Source organism: Hemiscyllium ocellatum, chromosome 9 (genome assembly GCF_020745735.1).
Source record: "Hemiscyllium ocellatum isolate sHemOce1 chromosome 9, sHemOce1.pat.X.cur, whole genome shotgun sequence".
NCBI classification, from domain to species: Eukaryota; Metazoa; Chordata; class Chondrichthyes; order Orectolobiformes; family Hemiscylliidae; genus Hemiscyllium; species Hemiscyllium ocellatum.
Window position 1 is genome coordinate 114144321 of NC_083409.1, and position 24865 is coordinate 114169185.

A 24865-nucleotide genomic window follows, 5' to 3' on the forward strand; every position below is an offset into this window, starting at 1 on the left:
CCATCTGCCATCTTCCATATTTAATTGGAGGTTGGAGATTTCTGCTAAACCATCACCCACTGCTTCAGAATCAAGTATGAGCCAGTCTTGTGAGACTGTTACAGAGTCACACCATCTACTGGCTTGATAGAGAAGTCTACAAAAATCTAACACTATTTCCTATTGGGAAATTCAGTAAATCTTACTCAGCTGCTGCAGTACTTTTTCAGGAAATGTAAGAAGCAGATCAGACTGCAGAAAAGAATTGTTTAAACCTTTATTAAAAAATGTACACAACACCATTCTGGGTTTGAAGTTATTTAGTGGCTAACTGGGCACCAGGATTAATAACTGAAAATGTGTTGCTGGTTAAAGCGCAGCAGGTTAGGCAGCATCCAAGGAACAGGAAATTCGACGTTTCGGGCAAAAGCCCTTCATCAGGAATGAGGAAAGTGTGTCCAGCAGGCTAAGATAAAACCAGCAACACATTTTCAGCTCTGATCTCCAGCATCTGCAGACCTCACTTTTTACACCAGGATTAATAATCCAGGAATACCTATTTAAATTACACGGATAATTTAAATTCAGTTTAAATATTGAAAATATAAAGCTGCTTCCAGTAAAAATGACCGCAAGGCTGCTGTATTGTCGTAAAAGGTCAACCCAGTTAAAAAAAAAGTCCTGTCGAGAAAGGAACCTGTTGTCCTTACCTGATCTTCCTTTGTTGCTGCAGACCCATATCAACACAATCTAATGCTCCTTCTCTGTGAAAGGGCCAAACAAAGCACAGTGTAGCAATCCAGTTTGTACGAAGCCAATCCACTCCTGCCTTCAGGAAAACTGTGTGACAGTAAAATGTCAGCCTTATCAAGTAACACATCTCCTGATCAATTATGGAATCATACGTTATAAAGAGGACCTTATGGCCCATTGGGTCTGTGCTTGCTCGTTAAGCAAGCATTCCAAATAATTTTATTTCCCCGCTCTTTTGCCGTGGTGCTGCAAATATTTGAAGTACAGATCTAATTCCCTTCTGAAACTATTGAATTTGCTTCCATTGCCAGTTCAGGCAGTGCATTACAGATCACAGCAACTCACTGTATTTTAAAAAAAATTCCTCATTGTCTCCCAGACGGTTTTTCTCTCGCTATCTCCCTCCAATTCGCACCTGTCTTATCGCTGACCCTCCTGACACTGGAAACAGTTTCACCTTCCTTACTCTATCAAATTCACTTCACAATTTTGAACAGTTTGATTAAGCCCTCTTTAGCCTTCTTTGCCCAAGTTCTCCAGCCTCTATATTCATTGAAGGTCCTCACCCCTTTGTACATCAAAAATTAAAAAAAGGATAAGAGAGGAGAAACTAAATTCAGGTACAGCCCAAAAATGATAATTATGTTAACAGTAGTATTTTGATTAAAAAAAAATTTTGCAACAAAAGCAGTTTTAGTGCACAGAAGCCAAGGTTAAGTTTATACATCATAACAGAACTAAGTAGCCACCAGTCATGATTTGTATACAAACAGTAAGCTCAGTATTTCTTTTTGGAATTCTGCAGCTGAATTGTATCCATGGACTGCTATTTCCGACACTAAATGCCCAATTACCCTCATAATTGGAATAGGAAGAAGGCGACTGTCTTGTTGAATTTTAGTGAACCATCAAATATCCAGCATGCTTCACAAAAAAAGAAAAGTACAAAAACGTCATCAGCGTCATAAACAAAAAAGCAACTGTGGCTTATAATTCAAACCAGAGATATGGTTTAACAATCCTCAGGCCTTTTGCTCCACTCTTACACTGTGGCAGACCAGAGAAGTCACACCTGCCTCTCCAGCCAAGCCAAGTTTAAGATAAATCACCAACAGAATCTATTTCATTGGCTAAGCAGCTTTCGGGGCAGCCGACAGTTGCAAAGGGTGCAATGCAAAAGCTATCCTTCCTAGCTTTCTATTAATCTCAATATCGGGAGTTTTAAGGGAACAAATGCTTCCCTTTTAAGTTTCATACTCTGTCAATTTATCCATAGTACCAGATTTGTTTTATTACCTCTCACTCATTTTGATCTGAGTCTGTGTACTGTTTACCCATTTCCCAGGAGAGGATTAATCAGCTGTTACGGAGTTGTCCTGCTTGATTACCTCTCCACCCCATTTTCCTACAATGAACCCAACTGTGTTACAGTCACCATTCCCCAATTTTCTTTTACTTTCTATTAGCTATTCGCTCCATTTACATTGCAGAACTTAATCAAGCAATGCTTCCTTCCTTGTTGGACTGGAGATGCAGTGATTTAGGAAGTAGTGTTGTGTGTATTCCACAAAATAGCATGTCGTTCTTTAACCTTTATTCATTGTACATTTGGATACCTGGCTCCAAATTATGGGATTCCTTCCCTGAATTTCTTTATCTCTAAGACATTTCTTTAATCGTAACTCTTTAAACACGCTTTGGTCACCTTTTAAAGACTCCAAGAAATATGGCACCAGATTTTAATTTGATGACACTCAGCATCTAGTGAGGTTTTACCATATTAAAAACTACAATGGGAACTGTCAGTGTCTTACTGTACAGTCAGCATTAATTGCACTTGTATTGCTGGGAATGCATGTGCACAGTCAATCAAAGACACATTTCTGCACTCGCTCATATTATTCACAAATGTGGTAGAAGTCATTCACCCCATCATGCACGTGTTAACTCATTAAAAGAGCTGATCAATCCTACACTCCATCCCTTTTCTCACAGCCCTGCAAATGTTTTCCTCTTGCAAGTATTTAAATTAAATATAACACGGATCATCTGAGACACATATTATTTAAACACCTTTGTCTTACGTTGCCTTCACTAAGTGAACATTTGAAGAAATTTTCAACTAACGTGACCTGAAGTGTCACAGTCTCACCTGGTTAATGTTACTTAAAATCTTCATTTTGTTTTTAAATGAAGAAGGATAAAATTTAGTTCACCAAAAAAAAGTCTGAAAAAAAAAGACCCATACAACTGGGGGAAAAAAAAACAGACCTCTGATTAAATTATCCCAATTGTTGATGGAAAGATGATTTTCAGAGATATCAGTTGAGCCCTTCAGGCTCTCCAACTCTGCGCAAGGGCTGCAGTTTTCTTCAATTTCATTCTGAGGATTAAAATGTCATGATCAGGTGTTGCCCATCAGAAATGCGAGGTCACTCTCGCCATCACTATGGGCTGTTGTTCCACCATTTCCTCGTTCCTTCTTGGTAGCTCTCTGCCTTCTTCTGCGAGTGTACACACTGGCAGCTATGTTCACCTTTTCATCCAGTTGTTCAGTAGTCACTGGAGCACTTAGAGCAGCTTCGAGACCAGCACAAAACCTAAAATTCATACAAGAATCAAAATGAAGAGACAGTTTAATAAGACTAAACAAAATAGAAACTGTTTCTACTGGTAAGAGTACTGATAATTAAACACCACAGATTTAATTTCTTTTGACAGTTATCAAGCCGGGAGATTTTGTTTTGAAAGTGAGATCTGGACAGCAGTGCCTGAAAGGGCACTGGGAGCAGATTTAATAACTTTCAAAAGGGAATTGGAAAAATCCTCAAAAGAAAATTTTATAGGGCTATGGAGAAAGATGTGGGAAGTACAACAAATTGGACAATTCTTTCAAAGTGCTAGTGATAGTACGACAGCCAAATGGCCTCTTTCAATTCTATAAAGAGCACTGAAATATTCTGTATAAAGGCATAGAGATGCTGGAAAACTCCAAAACTACACAAAATTATGACAGCAGATCCAAGGTTTAAACTGTACCACCCCAATTTTTTGATTTGATGACTAAAACTTTTGGAAGTCAGGTGGCTTGGTACCTTAATGTCCTGGAGTGAAATAAAAATCAATATGTCCTTTAATTTCTGTTTGCCGTGATCTGCCACCTTGTTGCAGTGTGCAATCTCTTTAAAAGTTGATGTATATATTCCTTTTAAGATAAATATACATTGTGTCTCGATCTGTCCTGCTTCTTTTTCCTATGGCACATTTCTGATTGCAGTTTACAGGAAACACTGGTTAAGACATGACTGAATTTGGAATTTTCATGCTCTAATATCGCAGGACGGAAAGGTAAGTAAACAAGAAGTTGTTGGAAAAATCCATCTAGTTCATCCAACGTTTGGGAGGAACATCTGCCATCCTTACCTGGTCTGGCCACATGTGTGTTTTAATTAAATTGGTTCATGGGAATGCACATCAATGGTTGGGCCATAATTTATTGCTCATCTCTAACTGCCCTCAGGTGATGAGTACTCTGCCTTCTTGAACATCTGCAGGGGGTGCATACAATCACATTGAGTGCTGTTGCAAAGGCACCTAATTGCCCTATGAACAGGCTAAGGAAGAACCATGATTGTAAAAGGGAAACAAAAGATAAATACTTGCCCTGCCAGTGATACCTACACCCCAAAAAAGAATGAAGAAAATGAAACCCAGATTGGTGGGATCACAGAGCTTTTAGAAGGCATTATTCATAAGGAACAATTTACATGGTTTTGGGACTATACTGGACAGTTCTTTCAAAGAACTGGCACTGGTAGAACAGGCTGAATAGTCCCCTCTGCTGTATAACTCTGTGGTTGTAAAATAATTTTAGTGAATGTCTGCACAAAATTATAAGCCATTTTGATAAAATTCACAAGCCAGAATCCAGTGCTTTAAAGAAAGTAATTAATGAAAACTCAAATGGGTTAAGCTGTGGCTCAGTGGGTAGCAAGGTCTCAGAGACAGAACGTTGAAAGTCAAGTCCCACTGCAGACATTTCAGTTCAAAACTCAGTGTCGCACTGATGGAGAGTTCATCCTTCCGATGGGACATTGAACCAACATACGGTCTTCAGCCAATGCAGCATGAAAGATACTTATGGCAATATCTTGAAGAACAAAGGAGTTCGCTCTGGTGTCCAAGGCAATATCTAAAGTCACAAAATCACATCATTTGGACACTACCTTATTAATGTTTGTGGGATATTGCTGGGTGGGATATTGCTGGGTGTGCATTAGCTGTCACATTTCCTACAAGAATGCAACGCAAATGATTTTAAAGACCCCACAGAGTCATAAAGATGGAAACAGATCCTTTAATCCAACTCATACATGTTTTCCCAAACTAAATTAATCCCATTTTTCAAAATTCATTCACAAGATGAGGGCATCATTGTGTAGGCCAGCATTTATTGCCCATCCTTAACTGCCCAAGGGGAAGTTGAGAGCCAACCACATTGCTGTGGATCTGGAGTCACATGTAGGCCAGACTAGGTAAGGATGGCAGTTTCCTTTCCTGAAGGACATTAGTGAACCAGATGGGTTTTTACAATAATCGACAATGGATTCATAGTCATCATTAGACTCTTAACTCCACATTTGTTATTGAATTCAAATTCCATCATCTGCCGTGGGGGCATTCGAACCTGGGTCATTACCTGGGGATCTGGATTAACAGTCCAGCGATAATACCACTAGGCCATTGCCTCCCAATTTGCCTGGTCTTGGTCCATATCCTTTTAAACCTTTCCTAGCCATATACCTATCCAAATGTCTCTTAAATGTTGTAACTGTAGCGAAATGACATATCTTTCTTTTTTGCGAGCTATTATTACAAGATTTTAATAACGTTTAAACATGATTGGATTGTGAATCTTTTTTGCTACAGGAATAAGGTATTCTTCAACCCCTGGAGTCTGTTTCTCCATTCAATCAGAACAGGGCTGATCTGTAGCTTTTATTGATTTAGATGAATGCTATGCCTGGCAGAAGAAACTCACTGGCAGCAACTGCTTCCTCAAAACAGTTTACACAAATGCAGCACTGTCCACCTCTACATTCTTCTGACTTTAAACTTCCTTATCTGCAACACAGACAATAAATGCTAAACAATCGCAGTATCTGCATTTCACAGCCTGTCGTCATTGTGAGTGCTTTGGCAAACAGTCTGAATGACGTTTTCTACTATTAATTCATTTTCATTTTCTCCAAATAATTCAAGTAGAGCCAGGGTAGGTTTAAGAAAACCCTGCAGCTCTACAGATGTTTTCTGTTTGAATGCTGCTTGTCTTGATCTCAACTGGATCTCTGCTATTTGGCCACATTCTCTCAAGCACCAACTCACATTATTTGGTTGGCTCCAAACAGAAATGTTGAAATCAGGATCCATGATGAAAAAAAGTGCTGAACCACAGAATTCAAGAGATATCAACATTTACTTTGTATTTGTTTATCAGATGTGAGCATTGCTGGAAAGGCCAACCATTTAATGTCTATCCTCAATTGTCCTTGAGAAAGTTGCAGTGATCTGCTTTCTTGAATTGTTGCATCAGTTCAGTGTCGGGACATCCACAGTGATCCTAGAGAGTGAGTTTCAGGATTTTAATCCAGCAACACTGAAGTAACAGCAAGTCATTTTCAAGTAATTATGGTGTGTGGCTTGGAGGGGAACTTACAAATTATGGTGCTCCCACATACCTGCTGGTCTTGGCTGAAAAATGTGTTGCTGGAAAAGAACAGCAGGTCAGGTAGGATCCATGGAGCAGGAGAATCGACGTTTCGGGCATAAGCCCTTCTTCAGGAATTCCTCGAAGTCGAACGTCGATCCTCCTGCTCCTTGGATGCTTCCTGACCTGCTGCACTTTTACAGCAACACACTTTTCAGCTCTGATCTCCAGCATCTGCAGTCCTCACTTTCTCCTACCTGCTGGTCTTGACCAACTATGCTGCTACTATGTGTAAAAAATGAGGTCTGCAGATGCTGGAGATCACAGCTGCAAATGTGTTGCTGGTCAAAGCACAGCAGGCCAGGCAGCATCTCAGGAAGGAATAGAGGTCTATTCCTGAGATGCTGCCTGGCCTGCTGTGCTTTGACCAGCAACACATTTGCAGCTATGCTGCTACTATGTTCAAAGGAGAGAGTGAATTCTGAATTTGGTGCATGGGGTGCCAGTCAAATGAGTTGCTTTGTCCCAGATCATGTTGAGCTTCTTCAGTGCTCCTGCAGTTGTATTCGTGCAGGCAAAAGAGCATATTTCAACAGTGTCATAACTTGCGTGCTGTGAATAATGGAAAGACTTTGGAGACAAGTGGTGACTTAAGTGCCCCAGAATTCCAAGCAGTTGATCTGCTCCTGTAGCACGGTTGGATTCTAACTTGTTGGACATGTCATTACTGGCACCAGTTGACACCAGTGACTTGCCACTTATCAACCCTAACCTGGATACTGTCCAGGTCTTTCCCAAAATGGACAAAAACTGCTTAAGTATCTAAAGAATCTTGAATGGTGCTAAACATTACATAAACCTGTAGGTTTCTTCTGGGTGCTCCAGATTCCTCCCACAGTCCAAAGATGTGCAAGTTAGGTGATTTGGCCACGCTAAATTGTCCAGTGTTCAGGGATGTGTAGCTTAGGTGCATTAAAGGAAAATGGCCTGTTTCCCACTGTAGGGATTCTTGGAAAAACATCAACAAATATCTCAATTTCTGACCTAACGGTGAAGTCATTAGTAATCATAAGGCATAGCAGCAGAAGTAGGCCATTTAGCCCATCAAGTGTGCTTTGTCATTCAATGAAATCATGACTGATCTGATAATATTAAACTCCACTTTCCTGCCATTTCCCCATAATCCTGGATTCCCTAATTGATTAAAAAATGTCTACTTCTGCCCTGAATATACTTAACAACCTAGACTCTACAACACTTTGCGGTAAATAATGCCATATATTCACTGCACTCAGAAGTTCCTCCTCATCGATTTTAAATGTGACATCTTAATCTCAGATTATATCCTCTGCACTTCGACTTTCCAAAATAATCTCCGCATTTACCCTGTCAAGTCCCCATATAATATTGTATTCTTCAGTAAGTTCTCTCATTCTTATAAATGTTACTGAGTAAAAGCCCAGCTTACGTAATCTCTCATAAGACAGCCCCTCTACGCCAGGCATCAGCCTGGTGAACCTTTTCTGGACTGCCTCCAATATCTTTCCTCAGATAAACAGCCCAAAACTGTTCATAGTATTCCAGCGGTGGTCGGACGGGTGCCTTGTATGTTTTAGCAAAACCTCCCTGCTTCAATACTCAATTTTCTTTGAAATAAAGGCCAACATTCTGTTTGACTTCTCCATTACTGGCTGAACTTGGATATTAGCTCTTTGGACTTGAAGTGTTTACTGACACCAATAATCTGCTAATAACTGCTGGCTGTCTACGTTTCACCACTTTAATTTCATTCTGCAGACCAGCATGAAAGATGCTTTTAAAAAAAAATTACAAAAAATTGCCTTGCTTGATATTTTTGTGTACAGTATGTACCAATTTTTGCTTAATTCAATTCTTCTCATTTTTGGACATTTACAAAGTTTTTAAAAAGTTTGACATTTATTGCTTCCAATATGTATACTCTTCACTGCCAGCAGAATCTTTTGTGATTCATATCGTTGGACCCCCAAAATCCCTCTGCTGCAGCTATCTGCAATCACTCCTCATTTATATATTCAGATCTTCTACATTTCCCTGCCAAAATACATTACCATACATTTTCCAACATATTTCACCTGCCAAGTTTTCACCCAATCTGTTTATATCCCTTTGTAGACTGTGCATCATCCTCACTACTTCTCTTTTCACCTATTCTGTCATCTGCAAACTTGATGGTAACATATTCATATGTCATCCAAATCATGAATACATATTGTAAATAACTGTGGCCCCAGCACCGATTCCTGTGGCAGTTCACTGGTTTCAGGTTGCCAGCCTTAAAATGCCCACCTTTATCATAACGTTGCCTTCTATTCATTAGCCAATTGGCAGATGGAGTTTAATTCAGATAAATGCGATGTGCTGCATTTTGGGAAAGCAAATCTTAGCAGAACTTATCCACTTAATGGTAAGGTCCTCGGGAGTGTTGCTGAACAAAGAGACCTTGGAGTGCAGGTTTGTAGTTCCTTGAAAGTGGAGTCGCAGGTAGATAGGATAGTGAGGGCGGCGTTTGGTATGCTTTCCTTTATTGGTCAGAGTATTGAGTACAGGAGTTGGGAGGTCATGTTGCAGCTGTAAAGGACATTGGTTAGCCCACTGTTGGAATGTTGCATGCAATTCTGGTCTCCTTCCTATTGGAAAGATGTTGTGAAACTTGAAAGGGTTCAGAAAAGATTAACAAGGATGTTGCCAGGGTTGGAGGACTTGAGTTATAGGGAAAGGCTTGGGCTGTTTTCCCTGGAGCGTTGAAGGTTGAGGGGTGACCTTATAGAGGTTTACAAAACAATGAGGGGCATGAATAGGGTAAATAGGCAAAGTCTTTGCTCTGGGGTCGGCGAGTTCAGAACTAGAGGGCATAGGTTTAGGGTGAGAGGAGAAAGATATAAAAGAGACTTACGGGGCAACTTTTTCACAGAGGGTGGTACATGTATGGAATGAGCTGCCACAGGAAGTGGTGGAGGCTGATCCAAATGCCTCTTAAATGTTGCAATTGTATGGGTATATGAATAGGAAGGGTTTGGAGGGATATGGGCTGGGTGTTGGCTGGTAGAACTAAATTGTGTTGGGATATCTGGTCGGCATGGACGGGTTGGACTGAAGGGTCTGTTTCCATGCTGTACATCTCTGTGACTCTATGACCGCTGACTCTAAAGTGAGATTGCTACTCAGAGCTAGGTTTACACAAGTAAAATTCGTTCTCTGTTTTCTCATATTGTTCGAACAGACTTCACTAGCCTGCAATTGCCATTTTACCGTTCTCTCCTCTTCTCGTTTTCCTCCATTTTCTGATTAGCCACTTGCACTAGGTAATCGATGTACTCCTCACTCACCAATACCGTTCCTCGATGACACAAAGGAACTTCCAGGCAATGAGTGCTGCGAACAGCCTAATGACAAGAGAAAAAAAACAGATATCAAAGCAGTTTGAGACTCAACAGGTGTTTAAATGTAGCGTGTTTCCATTAAAGTAGGAATATTGACACCCATATCTTTGTGGGAGACGCATGCTTAAATGTGTGTTTATACAGTTTTCACATTCTCCTGTCTTCTCCACATTTAAAAAAAATTCATTCACAGGATGAGGGAGTCTCAGGCTAGGCCAGCATTTATTACCCACCCTTAATTACCCAGCAGGCAGTTAAGAGTTAACCACACTGTCATAGATCTGGAGTCACACATAGGCCAGATCAGGTAAGGATGGCAGTTTCCTTCTCTAAAGGATATTAGTAAACCAAATAGATTTTTCCAACAATTGATAATGGATTAACGGTCATCATTAGATTCTTAATTCCAGATGTTTATTGAATTCAAATTCCAACAGCTGCCGTGGCAAAATTTTCTTGAGGGTGGTTCCTTTGATTTGTTTTGGAGCAGGGAGTAAAAAGAAGTCAATGAGGAATCAGGTGCTATCAGTGGCGAGGTTGTTGTTAGGCCAGGGGAAGTGGGGGTGGAGCTTATAGCATATGTGTCAGTGATGGCGTCTCAGTTTTATTGTTAGCCAGGAACACTCTAAATTTCCCAGGATAACTGCTCAGGTAAGTGAATCTGAACAGAGATGTGGGCCAACGTGTTGACTCTTAGTTTAGACATGAAAAGCTTCAACCACTCCATTGTATTCAAGATGGTTCTCTAATGTCTTCTGGGGGCATTTAAGAACAGCAGTGCCAGCAACACCCATATCCCAACTTGTTGCAAATCCAAATATTTGTAAAGCTGTTGCACTTACCTTTGCATTGCTTTCCCACCCTGGCTACATTTCTCTTGTTCTTTACTTCACTAACTTTCAATCACAAAGCAGACAGCAGTCCAGGTTGTGTAATTCAATGATCTACAAATGTTTACAGGATGAGCTGAAGAATTGGTTGACCATTCTGCCATCTAGTGGCATAGTAAGTGAACATTTGCTCTTCACTTTACACAAAGTTAAAAATCATACAACACCAGGTTATAGTCCAACAGGTTTAATTGGAAGCACACTAGCTTTCGGAGCGATGCTTCTTCATCAGGCGGTAGTGATTGAGCCCTCCACTACCCCCTGATGAAAGGAGCGTCACTCCGAAAGCTAGTGTGCTTCCAATTAAACCAGTTGGACTATAACCTGGTGTTGTATGATTTTTAACTTTGTACACCCCAACACCGGCATCTCCAAAGCACTTTAAACAAGACACCTATGGTGACAATGATCAGTCTGGAAGCTTCGCCATGACTTGGTTTCTGACAAAGACTTCAAAGAGAAATGTCAACCTAACCTATCACCTTATGGCAATATTAGCACTGAAGTTAAACAATGGTAGCTCCTTGCCTGTGATGTCAAGCTGATTCCCAGAGACATTTACAATGATGGATGTTTATTTTGACAACAAACATCAACATTCAGGAATTGATAACTTCAACAACAATGAAGAATGCAGAATAGAAAAATTGGAACTGCTATCTTTAGGCATGTTTACAGTTATGAATTAAAGAGGGAAGTTAAGCTGATGTAATTTATATGAATTGAGAAAGCACTTGGAATAGAGGGAAAGTTGGTGAGATGGATCAGAAACTGGCTTAGTAATAAGACACAAAGGGTAGTGGGAGAAGGCTGGAGGCCAGTGTTCAGTGGTGCACAACAAGGATCAGTACTGGGACTCTTATTGCTTTTGTATACTGAAATGATATTTATGAAAATGCTGGGGGAATTTTAACCAAGTTTGCAGATGATACCAAGATTGGTTGAGCAGTTGATAGCAAAGATGATGTTTGTAGGCTACAGGGAAATATAGATGGGTTGGTCAGAAGGGCATATCAGTGGCAGATAGTATTTAATCCTGATAAGTGTGAGGTGATGCATTTTGGAAGAAGAAACAAGATGAGAGAGTATTTAATGAATGGCAGGACACTGGGTAGCTCAGAGGAACACTGGGATCATGGGTAATTATTCACAGGTCCCTGAAGTAACCAGGGCACATGAATAGGATCGTTAGGAAGAAAGCATGTATGGAACACTTGCTTTCATCAGTTATGACAGAGTATAAGAGCAAGGTGGAAATGTTGAGACATACAAAGCGTTGGTCAGGCCGAAGCTGGTGTTGTGTGTGCAGTTCTGGTCACCTCACTACAGGATGGATGTGACAGCACCAGAGGGAGTACAGAGGAGGTTCATCAGGATGTTGGGATTGAGAGACTGAGCTATAAGGAGCAGTTGGATAGGTTTGGATTGTTTTCTCGATAGCACAGAAGATTGAGGGGAACATGATTGAGGGGGATGGACAGTGTGGACAGAGAATAACTGTTCCCCTCATTTGAGGGCTCAATCAGTGAGGGTAAATTTCTAGGGTAAGAAGCAGGAAATTCAGAGAGGATTTGGGGGGGATAAAAACTTTTTTCACTCAGCAGGTGGTGGGAATCTGAAACACACTTGGGAAGGTTGTGGAGGCTGAAAATCTTACAAACTTTTAAAAATATTTGGTTGAGCTCTTCAAATATTATAGCATTCAAAGATATGAGAAATTGAGATCAGCACGCCTTATTGCGGTAGTTATGTCAGTAGACCTGATAGGCCAAAGGGCCTTGTCTGTGCTGTTTGAATCTATGAATAGGTTTCCAGTCAATATATTTATAAGATGCAAAAGTATTTGTCGCATTTAAGAAAGCAATATTTGGCTTAGAGTAACGTCACCAAAGTTGTACCCTAGCGGCCTGTGCAAATGCAGTGGAAACACCATGGAAGCAGGCAGAATTTAAATTCAATTGATAAAAAACATCTGGAATTAAAGCCCTTGTCTAATGGTGACTACAAAATCATACAGTTATTGTAAACCCCCACTTGGTTTATTCATGTCTTTTGGGCAAGCAAGTTTGCTTGCCTGACCTGAGGGTCTAACTTAAGTAGGACTTCAAACCCACAGCAATGTGGTCAACTCTTAACACTATCTGAAATGATCCTAGCAGCAATTCATTGCAAGGGCCTTCAGAAGTGACAAACGTCAGCCTTGCCAGCAACATCCGCATCCCACAAAACAATAAAAAGTTAGGAGGATTGACAACCATATGGTTTTTAAGCTGACTCTATTTAAAAAATTAAAGGTAGCACTGAAATCTTTGTTTAAAGATGGAGCACATTGTGACCTGGAATATGAAGCCCAATTGGGAAATGGAAACAAATTCAATAACAACTTTCAAAAAGGAATTAGAAAGGTATACTTAAAAAAGAATAACTTGCGCAGCCTTGGGAAACAGCAGGAGAATGGAATGAACAGCTCTTTCAAAGAAAGGCACAGAAAAATGGCTCAAGTGGCCACCTCCTGTGCTGTATCATTCTATGGGTGTAATGATTAAATACAAGAGGTCTCAGTGAGGCAGGCTGATTAATGGGACACGACCTCCCAGGGCTTAACCTAACCTAGGGAAGGGAGCTACAGTGGCTCAATCGGAAGGCAATGGAAGTTGCACAGTCCATGCAGCTTCATGCAGAATTCGATCACAGGGGTACTGAGCTCACTGATTACTCACATATGGAAACCATCAAGGGGAGATTAGTTTAGATTGTGTTCAGAATGAAATTCTAATAGGCAGCGCGTGATTAACTTTCAGGCCTTCATCTAAAACTAAAATGCGCAAATAATTTTTAATGCAATACTACATGCAAGACCCCACATTACCATCATTATTTTGCCTTTCTTGCCAACCGTGATCCCAGAGTTCCTGAAGCCAGAGTTTATAGCGACAGAGTGCTGTAATCCAGAACAGTAGCCAATCAGTAAATCAGTAAAATAAAACTGTCCTGATTTAAGGTAGTTGCATTTTTAAAAACATTTTAATTGACTACATGCTCATTTTACACAGAAGTCCCCGATCAGAAACAAGCCATTTGGACCACGTAGTTCTTGCCAGTGTTGATTCTCCAAACAAGCCCTTTTTCATTGCACACAATTACCATTTCCTTTAATTCCCTCCTCCGTCAACTACCTATCTAGCTTACCCGTAAATGTATTTATACTAATTCTCAGATCATTTTAATATTCCCATTACATTGATTAGATCAACATCCTTCGGGTGACAATTGAGCAGAAACTGAACTCGCCTAACCGTATAAAATCTCTGCATACATGGGCAGACTAGGAATTCTGCAAACAGTAACCCACCTTCTGACTCCCCAAAGCCCGTTCACTATCTATAAGGTACAATTATGAAGTAGAATGGAACACTGTCTCCACTTGCCTGGATGAGTGCAGCTCCAGCAACACTCACAAAGCTTGACACCATTCAGGAAAAATCAGCACGGTTGATTGGCACCACATTCACAAATATTCAGTCCCCCTCCACTCCACAACTCATGCTCAGCAGCAGCAGTGTGTACCATCTACAAGATATACTGCAGAAATTCATCAAGTCTCTTTCAAACCATGACAAATATCATGCAGAAGGACTAAGTTAGCAGGTACACAGAGATACCACCACCTTCAAATTCTCCTTCAAGCCACTCACCATTCTGACTTGGAAATATATTGCTGTTCCTTCATTGCCGCTGAGTCAAACTTTTGTGACTCCCTCCTTAACGGCATTGTGGGTCTACCTACACCAGACAGTAGTATTTCGAGAAGGTAGCTCATCACTCCTTCCTCAATATCAAGTATGGATGGGTAATAAATGCTGGGCCAGCCAGCAATGTCTATAGCCCATGAATGAATGAAAACTAATTAGATCACTCCTCAATCCTCTAAACTCAAGGGAATACTAACCAAAGTTACACAATATTTCCTCATAATTTAACATTAAATGCTTCTTTCCATTTGGGTGGATCTGCTCTACACATCAAAAGCCATTACATCCTTCCTGAGTTGCAGTACCACAACTCAGGCAGGTTAGATCAAGGCTCCGTAAACTGAAGCTTCACTTCTTTATATTCCAGAATTTTTCAGACAAACGGCAACTTTTCATTAAGTGTGGATGATTACTTTTCTACAATGAAGAAAGAGTTTGAGTAACTCAATTAAGTCAGCAACTGATTCTTACCAAGAGTTGTGCATCCTCTAGCGTCCTGCACTGGACATGGAGAACAAATGGCTCAAATTTAAACACTGCATTATCCTCTGCTTTCAGCAAACCCGCAATCTATCGGAGAATGGAGGAAGAATAGAACGCATAAACAAAAGGTAACACACTAGTTCACACCAAAAATTAATCTAAACTTGCTCCTGGTTATTATTACAATCCCATCTGTCAGTAAACTCTGAAAAGACCAAGAGAATCTAGTGTATAGAAACTTCAGTGAATGTGGTGAGACTGGAGAAGATAAAATTGCTCTTCTGAGACAAAGTTAAAGGATTGATAAGAGTTGTTCAAAATCATGGGAGTTCTGATAGAGTAAACATGAGGAAACACCTTCCAGTAGCAGTGGGATCTTCATCCAGCGGGTATAGATTGAAGTTGACTGGCAAAAGACACAGAAGTGGAAGGAGAAAACATTTGTGTATTGCAAGTTATGTCTAGGAATCACAACCTGAAAGGATGATGGAGACAGGTCTGGGGACGAGCAAAGGATATAGGCAGCTAAGTCATTGAGGTTAAGAAATTGTTAATAAGACATACAGGATCTTGTACTTCATAAGGCGTGACATAAAGTACAAAAACAAGGCTCTACTAAACATGTTTAAACATAAAACTCTGGCTGAAGCCGAATGTGGGTCTGGTTCTGAGCACCACACTTTAGAAACAATGTAAGACATTAGAGAGGGTACAGAAACGATTCTTATGTATGGATAGACTGGAAATTTCAGGATTCCGCTTCAGGAGGTTTGAGAGAAAATTTGATAGAGGTGTTCTAACTCACGAGTGCCTAATCAGAGTAGGCAATGAATAACTGTTCCCATGAAAGCATCCAATGGTGATTAACTAAATAACAACCTGATGAAGGAGCAGCGCTCCAAAAGCTAGTGCTTCCAATTAAATCTGTTGGACTATAACCTGGTGTTGTATGATTTTTAACTTTGTACACCCCACCCAGTCCAACACCTGCATCTCCATATCAAGCTCAATTGAGGCTTTCAATTAAACTGGGTCAGTTTTAAGATGTATTTATTTATTGGATGTGAGTACTACTGGCTAGTTCAGCATTTATAGCCCATCCCTAGTTACCCTGGAAAGAGCAATGATGAGCTGCCTTCTTGAGCTGCTCCAGTCTATAGGGTATAGGGACAACCACAATACTGTTAGGGAAGGAGTTCCAGGATATTAACCCAATGAGTGAAGGAATGATGACATATTTCCAAGGCAGGATAATGTGAGACTTGGAGGGGAACTCTCATGCATCTGTTGCCCTAACTAGGTAGTGTAAGTGGAGGGTACTGACAAAGTATTCTTCATGAATTGCTGCAATGCATCTTGTTCATGGCACACACTACCGCAACTGTGCGCTTGTGGTAAAGGGAGTGAATACTGAATGTGATGGACGTAGTGTAACGCCCAATCATTGCTTTAGGAGAAAGTGAGGACAGCAGATGCTGGAGATCAGAGCTGAAAATGTGTTGCTGGAAAAGCGCAGCAGGTCAGGCAGCATCCAAGGAGCAGGAGAATCGATGATTTGGGCATGAGCCCTTCTTCAGGATTCCTGAAGAAGGGCTCATGTCCAAAACGTCGATTCTCCTGCTCCTTGGATGCTGCCTGACCTGCTGCGCTTTTCCAGCAACACATTTTCAGCCAATCATTGCTTTGTCTTGGATGATGTCCTGCTTTGAATGTTGTTGCAGCTGTGCCCACCCTGACAAATGGGCAGTTGCCCATCACAATCCTGACTTGTGTCTTTTAGAAAGCAGAGGGAATAGCAGGCAAGTTCCTCACTACAGGATTCAGAGTCCCTGACCTGCTCTTGTTGCCAGAGTATTTTACATAGCTTCTTCAGTTTAGTTTCTGGTTAATGGTAACCCCAGGATGTTACTGATTTAAACAATGATTGTGAACAAGAATGCAATAGATCAAATACAGGGAAACAATTTCCTCTAGTAGAATTTTATCAAGAAGACTGAACAATATAACAGAGATATGAAATAGCATGTTGCACCAAAATATAGTGTAACGTTGGCTACATCATAAACAAAATTAAAGATTAATGTAATACAGTAATATTGAGTTCAATTTGCAAAGAGACAAGGTTCATAAAGTTGGCCCAAATACTGTGGAGGATTAATTCCTGGATTTTGTATGAGATGTGTTTCTGAAACAGTACATCAAGCAGCCAATTAAAGATCTGGCTGTTTTGGGTTTAATACTTTGTAATGAGAAAGAACTAATAAGTAGAATTTAGATATGCACCTGTGTCAAGGCATACAAAGATGTAGGCCAAATGCTGAAAAATGGGACTAGAATAGTTAGGTGATTGTTTTTAGCCATTGCAGACATGTTGGGCTGAAGGGACTCGATGAAACCACGGTCTTAACTCTGAACAACAGAAACTATGAGGATATGACGGGCAAGTTCAGTCAGGTAATTGAGAAAATACATAAGGATTTGACACTAGACAAACAATTGCCAATATTTAAAGAAACATTATAAGGCCTACAACAGATATACAATTCACCAAGGCACAAAAGGAAAGGTGAATCAACATGGTGAATGAAAGAATTTAAAGAATGCATTAGATCAAAGGCAGTTGCTTGTATGAATTCCAGAAATAATGGAAGCCTAAATATGGGGCAATTTAGGACTCAGCGAAGGAAGGCCAAGAAACTGACAAAGATAGGAAAAAGAGATGAATGTAAGCTTGTGAGGAACACTTAATGGAGAACTGCAATAAAGCTTCTTTCAATATGTGAAAGGAAGATTAGCGAGGATAAATATGGGTCCATTAAATGTGACAGCAGAATTTATGGTGGTAAACAGAGAAGTGGGCAAGAAACCAGGCAGCTACTAGGTGTCTGCCTTCATGGAACGAAATACAGAAAATCTCCCAGAAATACCAGGCAACCAACTTGTGTAACTGCAGAACTTAAATATGTTAGTATCAGTTAAGAAGTATTAGTTGAAAAATTGAGGGCTCATACATCTCCTCGACCAAGTGAGCTTCACTCCAGACATTCGTGGAAGTATCAGTAATTTCTGAGCGAAAGGCACAGCATGTCCCATTGAATGGACACCAAGGTGAACATTGTATTTGTCAAGACATCTAGTTACCAGCAGTAAGCTACACAGACATTTCCTACCATGCCATTTAGAAAGATGTCTGAACCAGAAATTGAGAGATTGGAGCAGGCCATTCAGTCCATCAGGCCTGCTTCATCGCTGATCTGATCATTTTCCTGACATTTTCCCAAAATTCTTACTTATTACCTCAGCTTTGAATATATTCAACAACAGAGCCTCAACTGCCTCCTGTGATAAAACCATTCCACAGATTCACTATCCTCAGAAATGAAATTCCTCCTCTGTTTTAAAAAGGTGACCTCTTAGTCTGAACCATAGTCCTAGACTCTACTAATAGTGGAAACGACCTTTTCGATCTACGCTGGACAAAGTGAGGACTGCAGATGCTGGAGATCAGAGTCGAAAAGTGTGGCGTTGGAAAAGCACGGCGTTGGAAAAGCACAGCCAGTCAGGTAACATACGAGAAGCAGGAGATTTGATGGTTTGATCTAGACCCTTTTATCAAGAACAAGCTATCCTGTGAAATTCCCTCAGAATCCTGCATGTTTCAATAAGGGTGCCTCTCATTCTTCTAAACTCAGATGATTACAGGTCCAACCTACTCAACCTCTCTTCATAAGTCAGTACCACCACATCCGATATAAGTCTAATTATCCTATTTTTATATTCCAATCCCTTTGAAATAAAGGCCAACATTCCATTTGGTTTCCTATTATCTGAACTCGGAAACTAGTTTTTTGAGTTTTATGTACAAGGATTCCCCTGTGTTCTGTAGTTTTCATAAAATCTCTTCAGTGTGGAAACAGGTCATTCAGCCCAACAAATTCACGACCCTCCGAAGAGTAACCCACCCAGACCGATTCCCCTATAACTCTACATTAATCCCTGACTAATGCACCTAACATACACATCCCTGAATACTACGGGCAATTTAGCATGGCCAATTCACCTAACTTGCACATTTTTGGACTGTGGGAGGAAGCCGTAGCACGCGGAGGAAATCCACGCAGACATGGGCAGAATGTGCAAACTCCACACAGATAGTTGCCTGAGGTTGGAATCGAACCCGGGTCCCTGGTTCTGTGGGACAGTAGTGCTAACCACTGAGCCACCATTTCTCAATTTAAATAATATTAGCTCCTCTATTCTTCCTGTCAAAGTGCATAACCTCATTTCCCCACATTACATACAAGTTTATGCCCACTTAATCTGTTTATACCCTTCTGCAGACCTTTTGCGCCACCGTCACTACTGGCCTCTTTTGGTGTCATCGACAAATCTGGCTACAGTATATTTCCTCTTCCAAGTCATTAACAAATATTGTTGAGTAATTGTGGTTCCAGTACTGATCCTTGTATCACTCCACAGTTACGTGATGCCATCCTGAATATGCTCCCCTTACCCCAATTCTGTTTTCCATGACTCATTCAATCCTCAATCCAATACCATGGGCTCTTATTAAGTAGCCTATCGTACAGTATCTTATTTAAGGCCTTCTGAAAATCCAAATATATTATATCCACTATATCCTGTTTCGCCATTATACTGGTTACTTTCTCAAAGAAATCTAGTAAATTTGTCAGTCAACATTTCCCCTTTATGAAGCTATGTTGACTGTCCTTGATTATATTATGTATTTCTAAATGCTCTGCTATTAGATCTTTGAAAATGGACTCTAACATTTTTCCGAGAACAAACGTTAAGCTAACTGGTCCATAGTTAGCTGTTATTTTTCTCCTTTACTTTCTAAACAAAGGTATCACTTTGGCTTTTTCCAATCCTTTGGGATTGTTTCAGAGTCTAAGTAATCTTGGAAGATTACTTCCAGTGCATTCACTATCTCTGTAGCTACTTCTTTCAATATCCTATGTTGCATCCCATCGGATCCAAGCGACTCATCAGGCTTTAGTCCCATTAGGTTACCTAGAACTTTTGCTCTTGTAAAATTACTGTATTTATTGCCTCCCCTCCTTTTGCCCAAAATTTATTAATTTTGGAATGCTAATAATGCCTTCTACTACGAAAATTAAGGGATGGTGAATTAGTGATACAAACATTGAAGAAAATCCTCTGTCAGACAAAACTAGAGAAATTAAGGAGTACAAAATATTGGTAACTCACCACATCTTCTTTCCGACATTTCTGATGAGTCACAAATAACCACAAGCAATTCTGTTTTTGTACTTTAGTTTGATCAGAGCCCTAAACAAATCACAAGTATGTTACAGATTACATGGCTGCATTGATCCATCGTAAAAGATCAATACTACATCAAACAACTAATGTGCCAGATCACACTCTTAAGCCAGTAGTTGCCAACAATAAGTTTTTTTTAAATTCACTGGAAGAGGATATTGCTGGTTAGGCCAGCATTTAATACCCATCTCTATTTGCCCAGAGGGCAGTTGAGAGTCAAATATATTGCTGTGGAGTCAAATGCAGGCCTGAGCACATAAAGGACATTAATGAACCAGATGGGATTTTGCAAAGAATTGACAATAGATTCATGATCATCATTAGACTCTGAATTTCAGCTTTTTGTTGAAGTTGAACTCCGATTCCACCATCTGCCATGGTGGGATCTGAACCGAGGTTCCCAGAACATTACCCGAGTTTCTGGATTACAGGTCCAGCAATAATACTATTAGGCCGTTACGTCCCTTAAAGTTTTTAGCAACTCAGCTGTGGCTTAGTGGGTCACACAGTCCTCTCCACTCACAACTGTCAGTTTACTTTTATCCCCACATTATGCAGCTACTACTCCTACATCTCAAAAGAGAGAAAAACAGTAAGACTAGTGAATTACAGATACTCCTCCAACTTGTATATTTCATAAGAAATAGGAGGAATAAGCCATTTGGCCCCTTGAGCCCAAATAAGATTGTGGCTGATCTTTTTGTGGACTCAGCACACTTACCTGCCTGCTCACCATAACCCTTAATTCCTTTACTGTCCAAAAACATATCTTGGCCATGTAAACATTCAATGAGGCAACCTCAACTGCTTCTCTGCTGAGCAGAGAATTCCACAGATTCACAATCCTTTGGGTGAAGAAGTTCCCCTTCAACTCAGTCCTAAATCTGCTCCCTAGTTCAAGCTTCACTCACCAGGAAACAGGTTAAAAACAATGACTGCTAATGCTGGAAACCAGATTCTGGATTAGTGGTGCTGGAAGAGCACAGCAGTTCAGGCAGCTGCTCCTTGGATGCCACCAGTGGAAATAACCTGTTTCTATTTTATTGATTCCCTTCATAATATTATGTTTCTATAAAATCCCTCTTCTTTCTCTAAATTCGAATGAATATAGTCCCAGTCTACACAAACTCGCCTCATAAGCCAACCGTCTCAACTCTGGAATCAACCTAGTGAACTCCTCTGCACGCCCTCCAGTACCAGTACCTCCTTCCTCAAGTAAGGAGACCAAAACATAGAACATAGAAAAATACAGCGCAGTACAGGCCCTTCGGCCCTCAATGTTGCGCCGACCGAATCCTACCTAACCTACACTAGCCCAATAACTTCCAAATGCCTATCCAATGCCCGCTTAAGTGGAGAGTTCACCACTGCTACTGGCAGGGCATTCCATGAACTCACAACCCGTTGTGTAAAGAATCTACCCCTAACATCTGTCCTATACCTTCCACCCCTTAATTTAAAGCTGTGTCCCCTTGTAACAGCTGACTCCATTAGCGGTAAAAGGTTCTCAGTGTCTACCCTATCTAAACCCCTAATCATCTTGTACACCTCTATCAAATCTCCCCAAAACCTTCTTTTCTCCAATGAGAACAGCCCCAAGTGCCTCAGTCTTTCCTCATACGATTTTCCTACCATACCAGGCAACATCCTGGTAAACCTCCTCTGCACTCGTTCCAATGCCTCCACATCCTTCCTATAGTATGGCGACCAAAACTGCACACAATACTCCAGATGAGGCCGCACCAGAGTCTTATACAACTGCAACATGACCTCAGGACTCCGGAACTCAATTCCTCTGCCAATAAAGCCCAGTACACCATATGCCTTCCTCACAGCACTATTTACCTGGGTGGCAACTTTCAGAGATCTGTGTACATGGACACCAAGATCCCTCTGCTCATCCACACTACCAAGTATCCGACCATTAGCCCAGTAATCCATCTTCTTGTTACTCCTACCAAAGTGAATGACTTCACACTTAGCTACATTGAATTCCATTTGCCACCTTTCTGCCCAGCTTTGCAACTTGTCTATATCCCGCTGTAACCTGCCACATCCTTCCTCACTATCCACAACTCCACCGACCTTTGTGTCATCCGCAAACTTACTCACCCAGCTTTCAAGCCCCTCCTCTAGATCATTTATAAAGATAACAAAAAGCAATGGTCCCAAAACAGATCCTTGAGGTACACCGCTAGTAACTGCACTCCAAGATGAACCTATACCATCAACTACTACCCTCTGTCTCCTTCCAGCCAGCCAATTTCTAATCCAAACCTCTAATGCACCCTCAATGCCATACCTCCGTAGTTTTTGCATTAGCCTACCATGGGGTACCTTATCGAACGCCTTACTAAAATCCATATACACAACATCTACTGCTTTACCCTCGTCCACCTCCTTAGTCACTTGCTCAAAGAACTCAATAAGGTTTGTGAGGCACGACCTGCCCTTCACAAAACCATGCTGACTATCCTTGATCACGTTATTCCTATCCAGATGTTCATAAATCTTATCCCTTACAATTCTCTCTAAGACTTTGCCCACCACAGAAGTCAGACTCACTGGCCTATAGTTACTCGGGCTATCCCTACTCCCCTTCTTGAACAAGGGGACCACATTCGCCATCCTCCAGTCTTCTGGTACTATTCCCGTTGACAATGACAACATAAAAATCCAGGCCAATGGCTCTGCTATCTCCTCCCTAGCTTCCCAGAGGATCCTAGGATAAATGCCATCAGGCCCAGGAGACTTATCTATTTTCATCCTTTCCAGTATTCCCAAAACCTCTTCCCTACATACTTCAATGCCATCCATTCTAATCACTTGTGACTCAATATTCACACCAGCAACAGTGTCCTGTTCCTGAGTGAATACTGACGAAAAGTATTGTACACTGACGAAAACTGTACACATTACTCCAGGTGTGGCCTCACCAGCACCTTATACAGCTGCAGCAAAACCTCTATTTTTAATTGTTAGGGAAATGGAGTTTAAGAACAAAATTCAATTTCAAACAGAGCTCCACTGCTAACAGTACATTTATTGAATTGTTACTGTTTTTTTTCTCCTCTGCATAGCTTTCTTCAGGTGTACAAATTCAGGGGAATGCCCTGGTTATGCTCTCTCCTTCCACCTTACCCGTCGACTCTCCATCCCTAAAACACTTCTCACCTAAAGTTCCTGTAATTTTTCCACAAAGGCACAGAGCTGTGATAGGAGTTTCTAGAACATGAAGGTCAATGATTGGCTGTGCTCAGTGTGATCAATGCTGCTCACTACTGCTACCCTTCCTCACTTACTTCCTTAATGCCCCCTCACTCCCCATTCACCCCCAACTCCTTATCACATCTCTCTATTTCTCTCCTTCACAAATTCCCTTCCCCGACGACCCGCATTACCCCCCTCCCCGACGACCCACACTACCCCCTTCCCCGACGACCCACATTACTCCCCTCCCCGACCACCCACACTACCCCCCCTCCCCGACCACCCACGCTACCCCCTTCCCCGACCACCCACACTACCCCCCCCTCCCCGACGACCCACACTACCCCCCCCTCCCCGACGACCCACACTACCCCCCCTCCCCGACGACCCACACTACCCCCTCCCCGACGACCCACATTACCCCCCTCCCCGACGACCCACATTACCCCCCTCCCCGACGACCCACATTACCCCCCTCCCCGACGACCCACATTACCCCCCTCCCCGACGACCCACATTACCCCCCCTCCCCGACGACCCACACTACCCCCCCTCCCCGACGACCCACACTACCCCCCTCCCCGACGACCCACACTACCCCCCTTCCCCGACGACCCACACTACCCCCTTCCCCGACCACCCACACTACCCCCTTCCCCGACGACCCACACTACCCCCTTCCCCGACCACCCACACTACCCCCTTCCCCGACCACCCACACTACCCCCCCTCCCCGACCACCCACATTACCCCCCCTCCCCGACCACCCACACTACCCCCCCTCCCCGACCACCCACACTACCCCCCCTCCCCGACCACCCACACTACCCCCCCTCCCCGACCACCCACATTACCCCCCTCCCCGACCCCACATTACCCCATTCCCAAATTCCACTCATCTCCACCCAACTCCCCCCCCTCCATCCTCCCCCATGACCCATCCACCTCCACAGCACCCCACACCCTCACATCACCCATCCCCCTCAACACCCACATCCCCACACTCCCCCCCCCTTTCTTCTCCCCCATGTTCCTTTCCCAAAATTGCCCTTTCCCGACCCTACGCCCCCATTTCCCCCCGGCGCTGCCCCCTCACCGCCAGCAGCAGCACCCGGCCTGCACACGAGCTGGTGGTGCTGAAGCGCTCCGAGCGGTTGAGTGTGTCCACGAGGGCCCTGATCTCCGGGTCCACTCCCCCCGCGCGGCTCCGATCGGCGCCGGCCTGCAGCCGCTGCTGCTTGCGCTCGCGGAAACTCTCCATCGCCGGGGGGGGGGGGGGGGGCGGTTGCCGGGGAAACAGTCCGCGCGCCGCTCAGTGAACGTTAACGGCCGCAGGGACGGCGGCCTCCGTGGGACAATAGG

At 42.2% G+C, this 24865-nt stretch overlaps 1 protein-coding gene across 1 annotated transcript; it reads right to left on the minus strand.

The window, feature by feature from the left end:
- Window positions 1-242: 242 nt before the first annotated feature.
- tyw3 (tRNA-yW synthesizing protein 3 homolog (S. cerevisiae)) lies at window positions 243-24764 on the minus strand. The gene is made up of 6 exons (XM_060830671.1): window positions 24600-24764; window positions 20219-20299; window positions 14975-15073; window positions 13621-13692; window positions 9731-9864; window positions 243-3332 (listed from the first exon to the last, which is right to left on the minus strand). The coding sequence occupies exons 1-6, from the start codon at window positions 24762-24764 to the stop codon at window positions 3137-3139; spliced, it is 747 nt and encodes a 248-aa protein (XP_060686654.1). The 3' UTR covers window positions 243-3136.
- Between the last annotated feature and the right edge of the window lie 101 nt (window positions 24765-24865).